Source organism: Monodelphis domestica, chromosome 3 (assembly GCF_027887165.1).
Source record: "Monodelphis domestica isolate mMonDom1 chromosome 3, mMonDom1.pri, whole genome shotgun sequence".
Classification (NCBI taxonomy): Eukaryota; Metazoa; Chordata; class Mammalia; order Didelphimorphia; family Didelphidae; genus Monodelphis; species Monodelphis domestica.
The window spans coordinates 454645996-454669969 of NC_077229.1; the positions used below are offsets into that span (position 1 = coordinate 454645996).

At 33.4% G+C, this 23974-nt stretch overlaps 1 protein-coding gene across 1 annotated transcript; it reads right to left on the reverse strand.

Annotated features, from left to right (window-relative positions):
* Positions 1 to 320: 320 nt before the first annotated feature.
* On the reverse strand, positions 321 to 743 carry LOC100012489 (60S ribosomal protein L36-like). Its single transcript, XM_016432781.2, has one exon. The coding sequence runs from the start codon at positions 688 to 690 to the stop codon at positions 373 to 375; it is 318 nt and encodes a 105-aa protein (XP_016288267.2). The 5' UTR covers positions 691 to 743; the 3' UTR covers positions 321 to 372.
* Positions 744 to 23974: the final 23231 nt, after the last annotated feature.

Below are 23974 nucleotides of genomic sequence, written 5' to 3' on the forward strand. Positions count from 1 at the left end.
ATAGCTTAATAAATGCTCATTTTGGACCCTATCTTGAAGCTTTTGTCCAACAAGAGATTGACCTTAAACCCCCTCCCCCATGGTTTTGTGCTTCTAATCTTGTCTTTCCTTTTTACCTATTCACTAAAGCTTAATTCAATCCAAACCCTGTCAAAAACAGAATTTGAACCTGACTTGGGGGCCAAGGCTACATCTCTATGCCTTACCACCCACTCTGTGCTAAGGGCAGTGCTACTTCTACGTTTCTTGCCTCCCCAAAGCTATTTTAACAATGCCTGGCAAAGTTTGTTCACTCTCAGAATAGATCAGGCCCAGATAAATCTATTTGTCAAATCTTTATTGGGTAGATGGGGAAGGGAAGCAGGGTCCAGTTTAGTCCTTCTTGGCAGCAGCCTTCCTCATGGCAGCTAGGACATTGCTGAGCTCCTCTCTCTTCCTCTTGGCCCGGATGTGAGTTCCTACCCTTTTTTTGATGAATTTAAGAGCTCGCTTATCCTTGGAGACCTTTAACAATTCCATGGCACGTCTCTCATAAGGAGCAAATCCACATACCTCACGGATCATATCTCTCACAAACTTGGTGTACTTGGTCAAGCGCCCAAGGCGGCGGCAGTGTCGTGGCTTTGACACGTTCTTGGTAACTTTGTGGCCCTTATTAAGGCCCACGGCCATGGGATAGAGGATGGCCATGACTGCGGTGCGAAAGTAGCACCAATGGCAGTCACAACAGAAGGGTCCATTTCACTATTGAGCCAATAACAGAGATTTTTTTTACTGAGCTTACTTGGACTACACTCAAAATCATAGATTGCCCATGATCCTGGTTTTGACTTTCATGCCAATGCAAAATTCAGAGTATGAAACACGTAATTCCTAAAAGTAAAGGTCTCATTGGCAAACAAAGCATGCATTAAAATAAGTTTGATTGGATTATAATTTTATAGATGGGAGAGTCAATTTTATAAATGGAAAGTTATCTTTAAGTGAAAAATACAAAGTCCAGGGAAATTAAATGTTCTATCCTAAATAATACAGGTGGAAAAGTGTCAAATTGGGATGCAAATCTTCTGATTTGAAATCTAGTATTCTTTCTGTTTCACTGCCCTACCTCCTCTGCATTCACAATGATGCCTTGGATTCGCTCTCCATTTATTTTCCTTATTAGAATTATCTCTCTCTGTACACATTTGTGATTTTATTAAAAATCTCTCTCTCTCTTCGAATGACTAATCCTGTAGAATTTTAGGCTATGGATTCTTATGTGTAAATTCTTTGACCGTTTTGAAAAGTACTTTTCCCAACTCTTCCAAAAGCATGTCCTGTCATGCCTATCTGGCTCTTCTATTATGAATGACATGGTTATTTGTCCCCGTGGTTCCTATTTTTCTTCTTATAACTAATTAATCATGCTAAATCAATTTCATTTTTTTATTTGACAGAACTTCTGAGATAATATCAGAAGAATGCTATGGTCATAAAATATTTGAATTGCTGCAAAAGACATTCACTGAGTCACATGAGTTCCTTGTGTACATAATGGAAAGATAGGAAGCTGACTTTCTTAAAAATGAGTTCCCCTTCACTAGAGCTTCTCTACAGATGGGGCAAATAAATACTTGCATTATATGTTCTGTATGGGATTTGAATGTAGCTTAAATACGATCCCTCCCAATTCTGCAATTCTATCATTCTCATGCATACCTGCATTGTCTTTTTAAGAAAACCCCAATGTTATAGATCTTAGGGTTACTGCCACTAAAGATTAGAGGATGCTAATGTCTTAGGATCATATGTTGAGGAATCTCTTAGATCAACTAACCCAAACCTCCACCTCTTTACAGATGAGGAAATTGAGGTCCACACAGTGAAGTGACTTGCCTCTCATCACATTGAAACTAAGGTGTAGAACTACAATTTCAGTTCAAATCAAATTGTTCCAAATTCAGAGTTCTTTGCATGTTCTCTCCCATTATCTGGTCCAGGCTGGTGTTTCACAACTAAAAACAGAATGAATGTCAGCATCTACTGATTTTTTCTTTATTTATAGAATCGCTGTGCTATCAAATATCTGAGAATCCCAAACTCTCATAAGATAAATAAATTTTATTGTACTATTTTTAAAAAAAGAAGTCTCTCACAGATAAATATGACCTTGTTTGAGCTATTTAATCATTATGTGCATGGCTTGAATTGGTCATTTCTTTCAAAAACATCCTTTATTGCCAAGAGATCATTTTTCACATACTTTGCTCCTTGGCAGAATTGATCTAACTATATCTGATTAAGCAACTTAATTAAGTAAAGAGCTCATTTTTTTCACACAATTCCTCCAAGAAAGAAATTCTATTAGTCAGTGGGTAATATGTAACCCTTCCAAAGGATAATTGAGGTTACAGGGTAGAATTCTGGAGCACAGTATTTCAAAATGCTCTAGCTAACTCCAATCAGTTACCAAATCTTCTTATTTCTACTTTTAAATGACATCTTTATATTCACTTAGCTATCACCTTAGATAAGGTTTGCATAATTTCTCTTTTTTTAATTTTTTACTAATTCCATGCAATAATAAACTTCCACACAAGTTTTCCTAAGTGATGTAATAAAACGTCTCCCTCCTTCCCTTCCTTTTCCCATCCCTGTCCTGGCAGCCAATTGAATCTGGATTATACATGTATTGTCATTCAAAACATATTTCCATATTATTCCTTTGTGTCAGTAATCTTATAAAAACCAAAACCCAAAAACATAAACATGAATAAACAATTAAAAATTTTTATACTTTCATCTGCATTCTGACTCCAACAGTTCTTTCTCTGAAGGGGGATAACATTATTTGTCCTAAGCCCCTCAAAGTTGTTCTGGATCATTGTACTGCTGATAATCACTGTCTCTCACAATTGATCATTCCACAATATTGCTGTTACTTTGCACAATGATTTCCTTTTCCTTCATAGATCACTTTGTTTTAGTTGATGAAAGTCTTTTCAGCTCTTTCTGAAAGCATCTTGTTCATCATTCTTTATAGCACAATAGTATTGCATCATCATCATAAACCAGAATTTGTTCAGTCATTCCCCAATTGATGGACATCCCTTTAATTTCTAATTCTTTGCTATCACAATAAGAACAGCTATAAATATTTTTGTATAAATAGGTCCTTTCACTTTTTAAAAAATCTCTTTGGAATACCGACATAATAGTGGTTTTACTGGATCAAAGGGTACACATTGTTTTATAGCCCTTTGGGTATCATTCCAAATTGCCCTCCAGAATGGTTGGATCAATTCATTGCTTCACCAGCAATGTATGAGGGTCCCCATTTTGCCACATCCCTTCCAACATTTATTATTTTCCTTTACCATGATATTGAATAGTGTGATAGGTATGCGATGGTATCTCAGATTTATTTAAAATTACATTTCTCTGATCCAAGGGATATTGAACATTTTTTCCTGATTATTAATAGCTACGATTTCTTCATTTGCAAACTGCTTGTTCATATCCTTTGACCATTTTTCAATTGGTGAATGACTTGTATTGTAAAATTTGATGTGGTTCTTTATAAATATGAGAAACGAGACCTTTATCAGAGAAACGTATTACAATTTTTTTCCCAATTTGTTATTGCCTTTCTAATCTTGGTGGCATTGATTTTGTTTGTAAAAAAAGCCTTTTTGATTCAAGATGATCAAAATCATCCATTTTACATTTTGTCATGTTCTCTCTCTCTTGTTTGGTCACAATGCTTCACTTCCCCAAAGATTTAGGAGGCAAACTACTCTTTGTTCCTCTAATTTACCTATAATATCACTTTTTATGTCTAAATCATTTACCCATTTTGATCTTTTCTTGGTATAAGATATGAAATAGTGATCTAAATCTATATTTCATACTGTCTTCTAATTTTTCCAGCAGTTTTTTCTCAAATTGTGATTTCTTAATCCAAAAGCTGGGTTCTTTGGGTTTTCAAACAAACACTAGAATGCTGAGGTAGTTTAACCAACTTGATTCCATTGATCCTCCCTTCTATTCCTTAGCCAGTACTGGATTGTTTTGATGATTACTGCTTTATAGTACATTTTAACATTTGGTATCAACAGACTACCATCTTCACATTTTTTTTTTGCATTTGCTCCCTTGACCTTTTGGCATTCTTTACCTTTTATACTTCCTGATGAATTTTGTTGTTATTCTCTCTAGTTTTATAAAATATATTTTTTGTAGTTTCATTGGATATGTTATTGAATAATTAAATCAATTTAGGTAGAACTATCTTTTTTATTATATTATCTTGGCCTACCCATGAGAAATTGATGCTTTTTTTCTAATTGTTTAGACTTTATGTAAAAAGGGTTTTATAATCATGTTTATATAATTCCTATGTCTATTGGGGCAAAAAGATTCCCAATATTTTATATCATTTAGAGTGATATTAAATAAAATTTCTCTTTCTAACTGTTGATGCTAGACTTTGTTGGAAATATATAGAAGTACTGATAATTTATGTGGGTTAATTTGTATCTTGCAACTTTGCTAAAGTTATTATTTCAACTAGTTTTTACTTGATTTGTTCAGATTCTCTCGGTCTACCATTATATCATCCAAAAAGAGTAATAATTCAGTTTCCTCTTTGCCTATTTTAACTCCCTTAATTTCATTTTCTTCTCATATCTAAAGCTATAATTTCTAGTATAGTATTAAATAATAGTCATAATAATGGGTATCTTTGTTTTCCTCCTGATATTATTGAGGTTTTCTAATTTATCTCCATTGCAGATGATACTTACTGATGGTTTTAGTTCGATACTACTTATTATTTTAACATAAAGGCCATTTTATTCCCATACTTTCTAATGGTTTTAATAGGAATGGGTTTTGTATTTTGTTGAAGACTGTCTTTGCATCTATTGAGTGTTATGTGATTTCTATCAGTTTGACTATTGATATGGTTAATTATGCTTATAGTTTTCCTATCATTAAACTAGCCTTGCCTTCCTGGTATAAATCCCACCTGGATATACTGAATAACCCTCATGATAACTTGCTATAGCCTCTTTACTAGTATCTCACTTAAGATTTTTGCAACAATATTCATTAAATAAATTAGTTTGTTATTTTCTTTCTCTGTTGTTGGTATTCTTGGCTTGGGTATCAGCACCATATTTGGGTCCTAAGAAGAGTAGGACTCCTTCTTTATTTGGCCAAATAGTTTACATAGTATTGGGATTAATTGTTCTTTAAATGTTTAATAGAACTCACTTGCGAATCCATCTAATAACTGGAGACTTTTTTATTAGGGAGATCATTGATGGCTTGTTCAATTCTATTTTCTCTTTTGCTAATCTAGGCAATTTATATTTCAGTAAATATTCATCCATTTCACCTAGATTGTAAAATTTATTGTTATATAATTGGGCAAAGTAGCTTCTAATGAATGCTTTAATTTCCTCTATGTGGAGGTTACATCACTCTTTTTATTTTTTAATCTGATAATTTAAATTTCTTCTTTCTTTTTTTCAAATCAAATTAATCAAAGCTCTATCTATTGTATTTGGGGGTTTTTTTAAAACAACTCCAAGTACTATTTATTAGTTCAATATTTCTTTTACTTTCAAATTTATTAATTTCTTTTGACTTTTGGGATTTCCAATTTAGTCTTAAATTAAGGATTTAAAATTTGTTCTTTCTTTAGTTTTTTTTTTAATTTGCATGCCCAATTCATTTATCTGTTTTTTTATTTTATTTTATTGATATAAGCATTTGGAGATATAAATTTTCCCCAATAACTACTTTGGCTCTACCTCATATATATTTGATATGTTATCTCCTCATTTTCACTCTATTCAATGAAATCAGCAATTGTTTCTTTGGGTTGTATTTGAACTTTGAATTTTCAGTTTAATTCTGGCCTTTTCTTCAGAAATGCTTGTAAATCTTCTATTTTATTAAATGACCATATTTTCCCTGGAACAAATATAGACAGTTTTGATAGATAGGAAATTCATAGTGGTAAAACCCATTCCATTGCCTTCCACAATATCATATTCCAAGCCTTCTTATCCTTCAGTGTAGAAGCTGACAGATCCTATGTAATCCACAGTGAGGGTCCATGATATTTGAATTGTTATTTTCTGGCTGTTGACAGTCTTTTCTTCCTGGCTTGAGAGTTCATGAACTTGGCTATAACATTCCTACAACTTGTCATTTAGAAATTTATTACAATAGGAGATCTCTAGATTATCTCAATTTCTATTTTATCCTTTTGTCTAAAAATATCATGACAGATTCTTTGATAATTTCTTACAATATGATGTCTTGGCTTTCTTATTTTTTTATCAGGACTTTCAGGTAGTCCAATAATTCTTAGTCTCTCAGGGATCTATTTTCCAGTTCAGTTGTTTTTTTATCAGATATTTAATGTTTTCTTTTATTTTTTTCAGTCTTTTGATTTTGTTTTATTGTTTTGTGATGTCTCATGAAGTCATGAGCTTCCACTTGTTCAATTCTAATTTTTCAAAACTCAATTTCTTCCATGGCTTTTTGATCCTCTTTTCCATTTGGTCCATTCTACTTTGCAGAGAATTCCTTTCTTCTTTATATTTTTACTTCTTTTTTCCAGTAGGCCAATTCTATAAAACTCTTTTCTTCATTGGATTTTTCTGCCTCTTTATCCAGTTGACAAATTTTGCTTTGTAAGCTGTTATTTTCTTTTTTGCATTACTTTCATTTTTCACATTTTTCTTCCACCTCTCTTATTTGATTTTTTAATTCCTTTTTGAGCTCTTCCAGTTCCTGAGATCCATTCCCATTTTTCTTTGAAGTTTTACATGTGGTTGCTTTGTAACTATCCTACTGAATCTATGTCTTGCTTTTTGTCCCCATAAAAATGTTCTTTGGCTATGTGTTTCTTTTCCTGTTTGCTCATTTTCCCAGCCTTTGGGATTTCAAGGGCTGGGGGCATAGTGTTCTGCTGTTGGCTTAGGTAGGGTATCAAGATCTCAAAGTTTGTTTATATTCAGGCTCAGAACTTGGCATAGTAAGTGGGGAATGGTTGATCAACACTCATCTGGGTATAGTTTTCCTTCTGGTTATCTCTCATCCCATGAAAATGAACTCTCTGCCTATATTTCAGGTTGTTTTCTACAGGATAGCACCATTACTTTGTCTCCTTTTTGGTTCTGTGACTTCAGTCATTTTAAGGCAGCATTTTAAAGTTGCTTTGTGAGGATTCTTGGAGTGGTTCCAGTTTTTGCTACTATTAGCCACTATCTTGCCTCTGTCTCTCTCCTTGCATCATTTCTTAACTAGGTAATTAGAGTAGTCTCATAATATGACTCTGCCTCAAGGTTCTTACCACATCATTCCATCTGCCAAAGTAATTTTATTTTATCTCAGATATAACCATGTGACTCCCCTACTGAAACAACTCCAGTACCTCATTGTTTTTAGGATTATATACACATTGATTTTTAAGATTTATATATATATATATATATATATATATATATATAATGGCTGTCCCTCTAAAAAAAGCTTCTTGTAAACAGGAATTATTTTCTTTCTTCTTGTTCTTCTTTGCCTTCTCATTTCCATGAGTTTAGACATTGTCTATCTGACACGTATGAGCTAATTAATTGATCATCATTTTGGTATTATACTGTCTCCATGATTTCAGCTAAGTACATTCTTCAGAGAAAATTATTGTGAGTTGTGTGTTTGTGCATGTTTAGGAAGCTTTAATCAATATTTCCTTGAGGCGGATCACTTTGGACAGGAAAGGATCCTTTCTGAAGAAACAATATTTTTCTGATGCCAGTATTTGCCAGGAAGACCCAGGAACTTAACTTCTTCGGCAGCAAATATTTAATTGGGTTTTATGTTAATAGGAAAGAAAATGTCAATATATAATACAGGGGCTAATGGCTACATCAGATAATAAAATTGTAATCAAATCACTCATAGACTCTAAACCTCCCTCATTCATATATTATAAATTTAAAAACTGAGTAGGTATTATATTTCAGGTTTCTTTTCTAGAATAGGGATGCATTTGGCTTAAGTTGGGCTTGATATGTGATTCCATGATGTAAAGTACTTCTTGTTTGAAAACTTCCTCCCCTCCTATATATCAACTGCTTTGTAATGTGCAGCATTTGATAGTTCTCTGTGACTTGAGGGGCTAGGTGACTTTATCATAGCCTAACAGACAGTATGAGTTGAAGGCAAAACCTGAACATAAGTATTCCCTAATCTAAAATGGGCCTGATTTCCATTGTATCACACTGGTTCTCTCGTATTTAACATTAAGTGATTTTAGAGTGTTGACCTCAATCGATTTATACCCCATTCAGATTTCATGTCCTCAAATCATTCCTTCTCTATAATATCTATATTTTCATGAGTGCACCTTATGTTATTTAAGATTACTGTTTTCCTTTATACAACATAACTACTTAATATGTTCATGATTTTTTATGCAAAACTGTATTTCTTCAATGTTTTAATCAAGAAATGTATCTAAGATGGATGGAAGCAATTAAAAAGGTTTTTAATTAGTTGTTTGTGATAAAGTTTCAGGAATCAAAGTTGACTCTGAGGTGTCAAACAGGAAAATTCTAGTCTTCAGTTGAAAAGGAAGAAAGGAACTAAAAAAGAACCAAAAGAAAATGATAGAGGTAAAAAGAAAATAGACAAATTTTAACACATACTTGCATTTTTCTACAAGTAAGTTTTTTTTTAAATTAATTTATTTGCCAGTCCTCAGTTTTTCTTTTATGATATATTGAAATAATTAGTTCATATGATTTGAGGAAAATTATATCTTATTTATAAATAGTTATTATGTTGCATTAATATGGTATCATTTTGTATTTTTAAAAGAGGAAAATATGTTAGAAGAAACAGTAGAGATAATCTTTTTGAAGAATGCAATTAACTTTTGATGACTGCTTTATTTTTGTTTTTATTGAAGACAAGTGACTACATGGTACTATTGTACCCTGCTGAGCGACACAATGAAATAATCACTTGGGCTTCTATATCTTTTTTTTAATCTCATTAAAAATGGCATAATGACATTCTTCAACTGCTGAAGATGAACAATTGGAAAGTTAACCACTTTCTAGGTCACATCTAATTAGGAGAGGAATTATTAATTAATTCTGAATCAATGATTATGTCAAGTTTTCTAGTATTAAAACAAATTCAAGAAAGGCATCATACTTTGAAATCAACTATTTGGATTTATACAAAATTAAATGTCTTCTAGTGCTTAAACAGTCTATATCACTATTTTTAATCTTATCTTGTTTGTTATGTTGCTTAGGGAGTTCAGTTATATAGTGAATTTTTTAGGGCTATTCAATCTTGTGTCTGACTCTTAATCACTCTATTTGACACCATACTCTATCCTCCACAAAAACTCAGGCTCCTCCTTTCCTCCAAAATAAAATTGTGTTTATATCTCAAGTAACATGATATAATCATACTAGCATATTAACTTGAGATGAGTCAAAAACATTAAAATGGTATCTCATGCCTCATAAAATATGATATATTTAAATGAGTGCAACTTTTTACTGTTTTGGAATTTAAGTATATGCCATGAGATTCACTCATATATACTTACAAGTGTAAAAATGCCACTCTGATTTGGACATTAACAGCAAATGTTATCCTGGGTTCAAAACTGACCTCAGACACTTTGTAGCTATGTGACCCTGGGCAAGTCACTTATCCTCAGTGGTCTAAAAAATTAGCACTCTTCTGCCTTGGAATTGAGACTTAGTACCAATTCTAAGACAAAAATTAAGTGTTTAAAAATGTTCGTTCCAGGTTACATAAACAACAAGATGGATAAAATATATCATCTGATTCTCATGACCTTTCAAACATGTAAAATATGATATTCAAGAAATAAAGCAATTTCAGCTGACTTCCTTCTCTAAGATTCCAAATATCCTAATAAAGTAAAAATCTGAGGAACTGACAACAGAGAAACCCAATCTCTATTCCTTCAAACATTCATTCAGCTCACTTCCTCTACCAGAATCTTAGGGATACAGAAGCTGACCCCAAAAAAACCCTAAACTCTGTCACTATGTCCCTCTTCCATCTCCTCCAAGTACAACTGAAAACTGAAAGGCAGCAGCTTGCTCAGATTGAATATCAAATTGGATGGATATATAAATACCAAAAGGAACAGAAACAGTATTCCAGTGTATGTGGTACACCACTAAGTCTGAATGTATCTATGGCATCTATAGCTGGGGCCAGTTCTGTTGTGCCCATAAGTCAATTGGGGCAGGTGCTAAGAAGCTGAGATGTCATTGATGTCCAACAACAAGGGGAAACCACATAGAAAAAGAAAAGAAGCAAAAACAAGTATAAAAGGAGAAAAAACTATACTTTCAAAAGGTCTCAGGTGGAAGAAAAATGGATTTAGAAACAATTAAGCAAATAAACCAGCAGGGAAGATAACAATAATATAACATAATATGGTTTTTAATAGCTAGCATTTATGTAGCTCTTTAAACTTTATAAAGTGCTTTTCAAAGAGTACTTAATTTTATCCTCTCAGTAGACTATTAACATAATATTGTTTATCCTCCCTTTACAGATGACTCAGCTAAGTCAGTACAGACACTTATGAATAAATATTACAAGAAAAAGGAAAATGAACCATTATAGTACCTTAGGTGGCAGGATACCCTATCAATTCCCAAGAGTGCTTATAAACACAGGAAGTTCCTGAATAATTAAAAAGTTGTGAAAACAGGATTTTTAGACTACACAGCACAAATTATTTGCAGAACAGAAAAATTGGAAACCATATTGGTGAACATCACCAAAGTGGGGTGAAGAGAGAGACAGACGGAGAGAGACAGGGAGACAGAGACAGAGAGACTGATTGGCAATCCAAATACATAGAAGTCAAGAATAATCTGGAAGAAGAGAAGCAAAAAGCAATAACTTTTAAGGAATGCCTGATCTTTATACCTGCTCAATATTTTGATCTTGAAAAAATAATTCATATAGAAAACTTAAGATTTATATGTCTTCCAGAAGAACACACTAAGTCAAATAACCTAAAACATAATATAAGAAATTATACAAATAAACCATCCAGAATTTATGAACCCCAAAACAAACAGCCAATTGAAAAAAGTCATTGATTACCTGTGGGGAAAAATTATTTGGGCAGATTCCATAACATATAGTGGTTAAATTGAATGATACCAACAAATAACAAATCTGCAAGTGACCAGGAAAAAGACGTCATAAAATATGAAAGATCACTGAATTACTTAAAACTATTCTGTACCTATGAGAATCCATAGAAAAGAATGAAATATGTTCCAAAGAGCAAAAGAGTTCATAATGAAAGCCAATGTAATATATTCTGCAAACCTGACCTTAACTATTCATGAATAAAGATGGACATTCAATTTTTTAAATGGACATTTGAGGAATTTCTTTAAAGAAAATCAGATCTCAACAAACTCCTTTGCTTCCCAGCAAAGAGGCAACAGACTTCCCAGACAACAGAAATTCAAGAATGTTAAACTAAAAGGACAACCAAGAATACAATAAAAGAATAACAGTGACCATTAAGAATTTCTTTTTTAAAGTACACAAGAATAGGAGAGTGAAAATAGAAGTTAATTGGAAGAGATACTAGAGATACAGACCCAAAAAAGCATGGATTAAAACTCATAACTCTTGTGAATCAATTTTTTGTAGAACTTAATTATAGAAGTCACATAAAAGGGAGAAGAGAAAAAGAAACAGTGAGCTCTATGTGATGTAAAAGAGCATCTACCTCTCAGAATGAAGATAAGAGAATATAATAATTGAAAAATGCTTGGTATAGGTGCCGAGCACATAGTAAGTTTTATACAAATATTAGCTATCAATAATCAAGCTAAAGTCTTGAAATGAAAAGAAAATAACCTCTAAACAAAGGCTGAGGAGGCAAAAGAAGAGATTGAAGAGGAGGAAAGGACAGAATATCATTTCATTGGACAAAGAGGGTACCACTTATGATCCCAGGGAGTAGAAAAATAAAATATAAAGGGGGATAGCCATCTTTCAATGAGCATAATTTTCATGGATTTGGTGCTTAGAGAAAGCACTCATCCTGCTTTCAGGAAAAGGAAATTATTACTCATCCAAGGAGCCAGATCAGTTGCACACACTTAAAACCAAATACTTTCTAATATTATACTATAAGAATGTTTGCTCCATTGTGGTAGAAACTGACCAAACATAGTCAAAACTAATAACCAATAGGATGATATTTATACCAATAATTCAGATCCCCTCTTTAAAATTTATAATTCTATAAAGTGTATTAATTCTCTAAAATGTAATGGTTGGCTCAGTTCTTTGCTTAGAACTACTTCTCTCACACTTCCCACTCCCCCACTATGAGTCATTTTCAATTTTAATTTTTACACCCTTCTTTTTTTCCACTGTAAAGTAGATTCTTTGATTTGGCATTATATAATTTCAATTAGGTTCAGGTAGTTTTAAATATGAAAATTCAATCAAGAGAGTAAACTCATTCTAATTTGTGAATCTTTGCATTAATGACAATATATTTCCCCAAATCCTGTTTAATTTTCTCCCTGAAAACAGTTCTCTTAGTGATGTTCTATATATCTCTGACAGCTTGGATGAATATAAAGTCCTAATGATTTCTGGAGCATGGAGTCTTGAATGGGCTGAAGATATTCACAGTTCCTATGGTGATGGTTGAGATCCTGTACCCTTTGCTCTGTATGAGTTCTAAAATCAATCTTGTCAAGCAGGGCTTCCAGCATTTCCCATAGAGTTCGAATAAGAATTCATTCAGCATATATCCAGTATCCAAATGCACCAGCAATGACCAACTGTGCTCCAAATGTACAGTCATTTTTAGGGAAAAATCCAACATGATCAGATCTTGAAGTATGATCCAAATATTGGATCGAAGTTCTCTTTAATAGCATACACTGCTAACAATTATCTTACTCTGAAAATGTCTCTTAAAATAAGCACCATATTCTCACTTTGTGAAAATGGATTATAGCATTTAAATTCTTTGCCGGAAGACAAAAGAGGTTAGTCTACAGCTGCTGCATAGCTGGGTGTTAGGCGTAGACAGTTTTTTTTTTCTTTTTAAATGGAGTTTTTGCCTCTTAGCAGATGCAAAGCACTGTGGGGTATGTTTCTATTTACATAAAGATTAGTTTAAAAAAAAAAGATTAGTTTAGTTATTCTCGAAGCTTTGGCACTGGTAACAAAGGAGTGAGAAATTCAAGTAACTCATGACTGTGAGCTAGAGATTCTTGTAAGTTGCAGTTACCAGGGCAAATGGAAGATAAATAAAATCTCTAGACCCTGTGAGACCTAACAATAACCTTCTGAGAAAACTGCATATGTGAGAGAAAATACACCTTGAAGTAGGAACCCGGAATTTTCATTTCAGAAATTGAGGATCTCTTCTCTAAGAGCAGCTCTGCAGGAGGAAAGACGTTTTTAGACTTGATGCTATAGAGATAAGATGAGAGCAAAGTTATAGTATAGAAGTTGTTACCTAAATGTACAAATAGATTTATTTGTAAATGATATGATCACAAGAAAATGTGTTAATTATTTTAATAATTGATTCCTATGTTTCTAAATATACATTTATTTTTCTGTGATGAGTTTATCACCTATTAAATGCTGTAACATTCTAAACAAAGGCATGGTACCTAAAGAGATGGTCTTCTTATTGCTTCAGGTAAGAATTGACTATTTTGGGTTATATCTCACTTAGAAGAGTAGGAAGAGAGACAGAATTGGAAGGGATTCCAGAGGCCATCTAGGCCAACATCTTCATTTTGCAACTGGGGAAACTGAGGACTTAGAAAACTAAATGAAATGTCAAAGGTCACAAAGAGAAAATTTTAACCCTTACCTTCAATATTGTGTATTCTTTCCAAGGCATAAAAGTAATAAGGGGCTGAGGCAATGGGGGTAACGTGACTTGTCTAGGGCTACACAGCTATGAAGTGACTGAGGTCATATTTGAACCCAGGACCTCCTATCCCTAGACTTGGCTCTCAATCCACTGAACTACTTTTACCTGTTTTCAAGTCACATAGATAATGGAGCTACCAAAAAATGATTTAAACCCTGACACTTTATTTCTAGATCTAGTATCCTTCCGTTATACTACTTATATGGGAAACTTGTGAAAATATTTAAAAAACTACTTCTTTGATGGAGAAAGTTAAATCACCAGAAATAATTTGAGGAAATCGGTGAAACTGATAAACTAAAACAGGAAAGATTTGATTTGAATATTTAATTACTCATTGACCCTTTGTTCTATAGGCTAACAGATGAAGGCATCCCTCAGATGTACAGTTAGTTAGTCTAGCAGGAAAAGAAATTTGTCTTTGGATGGTCATCGAGAGGCCAGGCATCAATATAATAGATTCTAAAGATAATAATATTGCCATCAGAGCTGCTTGACCAGGCAAGAGAATAGGCACAGGTATGTACTGGAATCTAATAACCACAACCACCTGTCCAACAGTTCAGGTTTATAAATGGTGAATAAAGAAGCTAATCTTTGGGGAGCATACTGAGCAGGAAGGTAAACTGAACAAGGTAGGGTTACTGGGTAAAGTAAAGTCTAGACCCATAAAGACCTCCATTAGGACTAAAGTTCAGTCTACAATGCCTGAAAGTCCAGGAACAAAAATTTTAGGGGACAAATAAGTTTTGTTGTTGTTTATTTGTTGACTTGTTCTTTTAATATTTTTCCTATCCAAAACTTAAATAGCTGTAGAGAACAGATACTGCACTATATAAGTATAATAAAAATAATTCATGGATTCATTCAATATCTATCAATCAATTATTTATGTGTAAGACACTTGGTCGAAAATTGGGATTATAAAAGTGGGGAAACAAGTTCAGAAACAAGGATAATAAAAGGATCAGTGAAATAAGTGAAATGGAGGTTAGGCAAAATAATAGACCTAAATAAGATAAAGAGACTGGGCTTCCTCTCACTCAACAAAAAATGTAAAGTAGTTATAACACTGGAAGTATTTTAGCACTATAATAACAAGCATTGTTAGACATTAGCATGAATGATTAATTATAGAAAGCTCTATAAAGCCTTGTCATAGTTCTCCCTCAGCCTCTCCAAAAGCATTTGAAAGTGAGTGCTATAATATCTGCCATGAATATAATAATTGCTAGTTACTAATTTCCTTTGGGAAAATACTGTGAAAAGTGTGTAAAGGATATATGGCATTCTCTTTAGGGATAGAGGGCAACTGGAAGCTATGTGGAGTCAGTGGCACCTAACTAGAAGGAAAGGAAGAACTTCAAATGGTGGATAGTAAGAATGGAGAAGTACATTTCAGATACAGAAGACAATGCAAAAGGCACAGAGGAAGACAACTGAAGGGAAGAGAATCATCAAAACTATGGTGTTTGCTGAGGGAGTTGATGGAGAGGAGGGAGGAAGGAAAATGATGAAAGTAATTAGGAAGTAAAATGAATAGGATTTGGAATATATTCTAATATGTAACAAAAGAGAAATACAAGTCAGAAATACCTCCCATTTTATGGTTCTGGGTAATGCATGACAGCTGGTATCTGGAACATTTTGGAAGAGATTCAAGTTTCAAAAGTCACCTGCATAGAAATGATAATGGAAACAAATTAGATTTCCAAAGGAGAGAAAATTGAGAAAGAGAAAAAGGTGAGAAGAGAAGAAAAGTTGAAACCAAGGCCAAAGAGAAGTATCTGGTTTGATAATTCTTTTTTTAAATAATATTTTATTTTCCCCCATTACATGTAAAAACATTTTTATTTTTAGATTTTGAATTCCAAATTATTTCCCTTCTTCTGACCTTCCCTGTCTGCCTCTTCCTTCCCTGAGAGGGGCAGCAATCTGATGTAGAGTTTTACATTAGAAATCATATGAAACATTTTTCGTATGCCATTTTGTGGAAGAGATCTGAAATGAAAACAAAGAAGAAAGAAAATGAAATGTGTTTTTCAGTCTACATGCAGACTTCATCAGTTTTTCAGAGGGCAGATGGTACTTTTCATTATAAGTCTCTGGGATTGTCTTACATCACTGCATTCCTGAGAATAACTAAGTTGATCACAGTTGTTAATCAAGAAATATTGCTGTTACTATGGACAATGTTCTTCTGGTTCTGCTTGCTTCACTTTGCATCAATTTTTAAATCTTTCCAGATTTTTCTGAAATTATTACTATTTGTCATTTCTTATTGCATAATAGCATTCCATTACTACTAGATACAACCATTTATTCAGTCATTCACACTTTGATGGACAACCATTTAGTTTCCAATTCTTTGCTACTACAAAAAAGGGTTGAAATAAATATTTGTGTACATGGGATGACATTTCTAAGGAGAAAATTATGAAATAAGTTTTGCATAGGAAGGACTAAGATTGCTATCAGATCTTGTGGACAGTGGGCAACAGAAAGTTAGCACAGGGCAAAATTGCAAGTACCTTGACATCAACTGAAATGAAGTTGAGTAAAGACTAGGAATTGATTTTTATTTTCCCAAATATTAAAATTCTGTGTCAGTTCAGCCTTCCTATGGCAAGATGTTAATTGGAAAATCTCTGTCACTATTTTTGAAAACCTTTATTTCCTAGTAAAATTTCCTTTGGAAAATTCCAGCTCTGCCTCTGCTGAAAAAAGCGGATAAGGTGGCTTGTCTTTACCTAAATTAGGACAGATAGACATGACTTGAGGCCATGATTGGTGTCAATAACTGTTACATTTGCATATGTCAGGAAAGAGATAAAAACTTTTTTTTAATAATACAACAAAGTAAGGCAAAGTAACACACGGCTATTAAATGTTTACTATTTGCTGCACACTAAGCTAAATTCTTGGGAAACAAGTACAAATAAAAATAATTAGTCTTTGTCTTTAAAGAACTTTTAAGTTAAGGGAAGAAAATATAAAAAGGGGACTTTAAGAGGAAGATGATAAATGTACTCACATGAAAACATGATTTTGAAGTCTAAAGAGTCAGAAAGAGAGTCAGGAGAAGAAGGTGGCCTTCCTGGGCAAAAGGGAAAATTTTTTTAGGTAAGAAAGATAGATGGTTTTGATTGTTGGCCCATTTCTTCTTATAGGAGATTTTCCTTTTGTTTTCAGCATTATCAGAAGCCACATCATAGAAATGTTTATTTGGATGTAGTACAATATATGACAGTCACTGTATAATTTGTTCAAAAGTTACAGATGATATCCAGTGGGAGCACTGAAATTAAAGCAATTAGATACAATGGTATGAATAGATTTATAAAGACAAGCAATTCAGCAACCATGTAAATATTCAAACTATATAAACTCTCACCTCATATTAAATCTTTATGTAAAAGAACCCATACCCTGTGTAAGATCATGAGAAAAGAGTAAGTCATAGAGGTAAATACTTAGTCTACATAAGTTTTGGATATGATTTTTTGGAAGAGTTCAAAAAGGCTTTAGAGTAACGAAAGAGAAAGAGCCATGAGGGTTCAGAATGGAAGGAAACAAGATGATTTGGATTAATAATGTATGTAAGATGTTTGCATTTATAAAGTGAACAAAACACATTAATTTCTTAATAGATCTGTGTTCCCATCCATTTGAGTGCTCCCTCTCCTGGTGTAAATTATAAGTCATTCATGCCTTCGATTCAAGGCATGAATCATATATAATTCATATATGAATCACGTGTGATTAAAGACCCTGATATTTCAGAAATTAGTCATGAATAATCTATCCCTGCCAATTTTATATCATTGTTTTTAGCCTGTACTCTGATAGTGTGACAGCATCAAGTGAGAAATTATGCCTTAAGAAGAAAGAAGGTCCAAGGGATTTTCTCCTTCTGAAACCATTTGTATCTATGAAATTGGGTTTCTTGAGCCTTTTTGTTCATTCTTTTCAATTTTAAGGGCAGAGATTAGAATCTCCAAGCTTTGGAGTTTCAAAGGCTGGGAGAGTAAACTATTAGAATCTGGAAATTAGAATATAGGCTGTATTTGTAGCTAGAGAAGCATCAATCTCTTGAGGAACTAAATAAATAATATTTGGGAATGACCTTCAATAATCCAGTCCATCACAAGGACTCATTTGGAAGAAGTACCAACTTTAAACATGAACTTGATAGAAATATCATATAGAAATTGAACTAAGTTAAAAGTATACTCCCATTCTATTCTCCCATTCACAAGAATTCCAGTTGGTGTAAGGGAAGTTATTGCCCCAAAGTGCTTTAAGAAAATTTTCTGTTTATTCTTGCTGCATGTTGAAAGTAAATATCAGATTGTAAATACCACTCCACTCTTACACCTTCCCCCTAAAAAATCTGCCCAATGCTTTGGAAGTCTCTTTCGTGTTTTTTTTTATATTTCATGGACAATCCTGATAACATTTGAATTATCCATCTGCTATTATTTGTTCTTAATACATCCATGGTCCTCTTCCTTTTTTTAATTTGTGTCTCCTTTACCCTTTTATGTCTTTTCATTCCTTCTGGCATGTCATTGAGGATATCCTGCAATCTACTTTCAAACTCTAGATTTATTTCTCCTGGAGTTTTTATTTTTCTGAAATCATTATGTTCTATAATTTGAAGTCACTGAACTATTGATGTTTTAAAAAAGAATGGCCTTTGTGACATGAAGCAGCTGTAATCACTGAAAAGACACTATGGAATTATTTAATTATGATACAGGCTGCACTCTTTCTCTTACCTAATCCTATGACCAGTTCACTGCCCATATTCAATGCACATCCAAGATGCATGAATTGAAAGATAAATTCCATAGGAAGCCCTACTGACCAAATGTTATAATCTGGTGGAGACATATTGTTCATTATTTAATTTGTTTTATTTGTGCATTTCTGAATTGATTTCTCTCATTTGTCCATGTATTTCACTGAGGAAAAAAGGCATCACCTTTTCATAATTTTTGATAAATTCAAAATGATTTATATTTTTAAATGCACTTTTCTATGAGGTTCACGTGTATATATTATTGTTGTATTCTCAGTAAGAAAACTTAATTCAGAGATTTTTTCAAAGAAACTCACTTGATATTATACCTAACAAAGTTTGCTTTTTTATCCATTGCTACATTTTATAAATTTTTAATTAAAATAATATTGCCCATGATGCAGCTAAGATTCTAAGTGCCAAATTTGTATTAGTAGAAGTCATTTCTTTATTGGAAGTCCCCTATAACAATCAAATCACAATAAAATAAAATCAGGTCTGAATCAAAAATTAATTTACTCAAATGCTAAAATGAATCCATGTTTTCATTAACCTAAATATTCTCTTAAGCCATGCAGACTACAGACCAACCATAGCTCTTCATTCTATGGGATTCTCTGGTCCATGCCCTACATGACCACAAGTTACCTATAGGAGATTCATTCAACATTATAGAATAATGGTTAATAACATGGGACCCATGAGCTTAGGTCATAGATATAAATATATAGATATACAAATATATATATATAGCTATATTTCAATATAGCTTCTTGAATAATTCTAAGTATTTAATTTTGTGTCTTATTCCATAAGATCTCTTATTTCTAGCATTTCTTTATATTTTGAGCACTATTCCCCACATATAGCATAAGTGAGTTGTTCAGTTGAAGAGAAGAATAGACATCTCTTGTCTCTTCAACTTCCTCTTTTCTTCAAAGGACAATTTAATTTCTGCCAATAGGAGAAGTAGAAAGTTGGGGCTGTAAATTTGGTCACTATGCTCTCAAGAGAGAAAAGTTACCATTTTGGAATTATATCTCTTTGCCCCCTAAAATATTATTAATCTAGGAGATGTAGTTTTCAAGCTAACTTCTATCACTGTTTGTGGGGAGCATGAGGACCCCCAATTATAATAAAGACTTGACTTCCTTTCTTTGAAGTATCATTTTCACAATTAACACAAATATGACAAATAGCAAAGAAACCCATTCCTCCAAATAGGCAGCAAACAAAAATGAGAGAGCATACAAAAATATGTATACTAGGTGATGTGATGTGGAAGAAATCTCTCATTCAGCAAAATAGAAATTCACCTCAACCAATTGAGGGTTGTAGGTTGAGCTTAAGGTGAAGACATTAAAGGGATTCCTAGTTACACTCATGTCAGCTTCTTCTCAGTCTTTGCCTTCAGCAATCTCAAGTATATTTGGCATCTTCCATCAAAGCTAGAAGCTAGAAGTGTCAGAAGTGACTGCAGAAACTGAAAATACTTGAAGAACTCCAAAGAAAGTTGAAAGATAGCAGATCTCTCTTCTCTTACTAATTCTGGTCTGACTTTTACAGAAGGATAGGACAATGATGCTCACAAATATTGAGAATGACCAATGGGCTTTAGGATTCAGGTTATATTCATCATCTTTCCTTAATTCTTTGAATGCTCTACTATTCTTTTAAAACTAATTGGTTAGACTAGTGCATTTTCTCACAGAAAATGGTTAAGTTCCATTGACATATCACTACAGGGAGACTGAGTGTTGACTGTAGTAAGTTGAGTCTATTATATCATGTACTCTTCTAGGTTCTCCTGTCTTTTCAACAACTGATCTCCTATACTCATTTGAAAATATTTAAATTTATACCCTAGGAATGATAATGAAAGGATCAAGGGAGGCTCTTCCATAACCTACTGATTATTTTTGCAGTATTTGAAAAAAGAGTGTTTTCGGTTGGTTCTTTTCATATTTCTCTCCATCCTTCTATTGATTTCCTGTTTCCTTCTGTATTTAATTAATTAATTTTAAGCAGCCAATATATTTTTAGACTTCTTCATTCTCCACTTTCCTGTCCCTTGTGTACAATACTTTTTAGCAGTCTCCTTTTTTCTTTTTTTCTTGGGACACAGGGTAGGTATTTCATAGGGTTCAAAACTCCTGGTTTTGGGTGACACTGGCACAAGTTTTACTTCAAAAGCTAAATGCCTTTGATAATAACAGCCGTGAGATCATGATAGCCACTGTGGTTACAGGGTCACTCATAAGGAAATGGAGGCAAGGGGAGTGGGGAGGAAGAAAGGAGTTGTGTTATTTATAAAGAACCTATAGAGAGTTTGGTGATTCTGCCACCCACATTTGGAGCACCCTATAGAGAAGATAAACTTTAGTTTTATTCTGAACACTTTTTAGATAAATCAAAGGTTCCTCTTCAGAGTCTGGCCTGGGTTTTGAGAAAAACTGCTTTATTAGCAAAAATTAGATGGAAAGGAAGTGAGAGGGAAGGGAGGAATGTTTTGTTTTGTTTTGAATATTTCACAATTTAATTTTTTTTTCCAAGTTTGAAATTCTCTCCCTCGCCCGACCCTTACTTCCACCAATGTTTCCTCTCTCTCTGAGAGGTAAACAATGCTATATAGATTTACATGTGAAATTAAGTAAAACATTTTTTCCATATTAGTTATTTTGTGCTTGATATTATCTATATTTGTTATAAATATAAATATTAAACTTGCATCAAGGTTAAAAATCACCAAATTTGTAGCTCCAATCAATGTATTATGATTCTTAATGGGGGAGGGAGTGTTAAAGGACTAGATGACCTGGAAAGAGAATAGCAGAAGAGCTGTGTGCCTTGACTCTTAGGACCCTTAGATTTACCTCCTCACCAGCCACAGTTGGTCAGCAGCTTGTATCAGTGAGAAGGCAGTAACTGAAAAAATCTGAAGAAGAAAATTCAGAGAAATTTTTCCCTTCAGTGATTCCATAGGTGTTATGGAAGATAATGCTAATGTGAAGTTTCGTGTTCAGGGTCTTAGCCTATTCCCATCGGTGTCAGAGGGGAAATGGTGATTGAGGTGGTGGTAGTGTTCTTTCTTCCTTATGCTTTTTGCTATTACTCTCTTCTGGTTTTCCTAATTTGTTTCGGTTTGAGTCTTTTTCATCCCCTTTCCTGTAAGCAAAATTACCCATTCCTGTTTGAAGGCCAGCTTATAACTGAACTGTATTCCCTGTTCATCTCTACCTCATAAAACACGAGGCTTGTTTCAATGCTCAGCTCACATGCTGCTTTCTAAAGTAAACCAATCTTCCTCCTTTCCATAAATTACTTTGTATTTATTTTACATATTCTTTTTCTGTATTCAACTTCTTTTTCTCTGATAAAATGTCAGTTCTTTGCTGGAAGGAACTCTCTCCTTTTTGACTTGCGTCATCAGAGCCCAAGACCATGCCAAGAACATACAAATAACTCAATAAATGATCGTCGGATTTTGAATGAATTCTGTACTCAATACAAATTATGTTTGGATTACCTCATTTCCCTGGGCAGAGTCTTAAATTTCCTCACACTCCTATACCAAAAGTGGAGGGTTTGAACTGATATATGGAGTCCTTCACACATTTGTGGATAAAGTCTTGACTTCAGTGTCAGCAAGCTCTTGGTTCAGGTCTTTGTCTCTAAAACAGATTGTGTCCTCACAATCAAATTATTCAATCTCTCAATGCCCAAGGGAACTCTACATCTAAGTAATAGATAAGTTTCCAATCTGTATCTGTACAGGGAGCTGCCACCCTGAAAGTCCTCTACACAATGAAATCAAAGAAAAATCCTCCCACACCCAAAAATAAGATTCATTTATATTTTGCCTTTCTAAGTATCATTTCTTCAAGTTCTACCAACAAATCCAGTCCTGAAAAAGTGTTTCATCTTTCTTATAAGAAAATAAAAACCATTTGGCCCTGGCTTAAATCAACATTACTTCTAAGATCATACCAAAAAATAGTTATTGACTGGTAAGTTTTTTTATTATTATTATTGTTAAGGTTAATGTTAAACTACTGTTATCAACCACAGACATTTTATTGATTGTAAGAATGTATCAGTATCAGGGATTTATAGAGTATGTGTTCATCAGATTAAATATACATGCAAAGGTAAGGCTTTGAAGCCATCATGATACAGGCTGAGTTGTAATCATGCTTAGTAAAGATCTTTGGCAGTCTGTTTCCCAAATAGATTGTCTTTTTACGACATTATATGATAAAAGAAGGGTAGTTTATGAGCTGTTAGGAGAGGATTAAGCTTTCCGAACAATGATACAAAGCAGAGACTGGAGTGGGAGGAATGAACAAAAGTGGAACTATTAAAGAAAGTGAGATGGGGAGGAGGAGAAAGTGAGAGGAAAAAGTGTTTGTAGGTAGGAGCTGAATAGCAGAGAACTTTGAAATGCCAGTTTGAATTCACACAGTCAAAAGATGTATGTCTTAGAAAAATATGCTTCAGCTCCTTTAATCTCTTCTTTATTGCTACATATCCAACTGCCATTTTTGTATATTTTTTACTTCACAAACCTCCAACTCCTCTTTCTCTCTCCCTCTCGCTCTCAGTAGATAACAGTATCCCCTACTTTACAGAAACAATCAAGGCAATACAGAGACTTTTTAATTAGCTCCTCTTCCCCTTTTTGTTTCTCATTTTCCTCCCCTCTCCATCTTCACTTAAAATTTAGAATAAGAGCCTGACCTTCTCTTTGTCCAAATTAACTCTACTGCTTGTGTCCTGGAACCTAACCTGCTCCTGTAGTCTCCAGAACCTCTCTCTTTTGCATGCTTAAAAAGATTCTATAGAATCAAGCTTATATTGTGAAAGACCTGAGTTCAAATCCTGTTTCAAAACTTTGCTATGTTACCATAGGCATGTCACTTAACTTCATCCAGCCTAATTTTCCTCATCTGTAAAATGTTCCAATCATAGCACCTATTTTATAGGATTATTGTGAGTATTAAGATAGCATATGCAAAATGCTTTACATTAGAAATCAAAATGACAATACTTTCTAAATTAATTGCTTATTCAATGCCATCCCAATAAAATTACCAAAAATTATTTTATGGAACTAGAAAAAATAATAACAAAATTCATTTGGAAAAACAAGTTAAGAATATCAA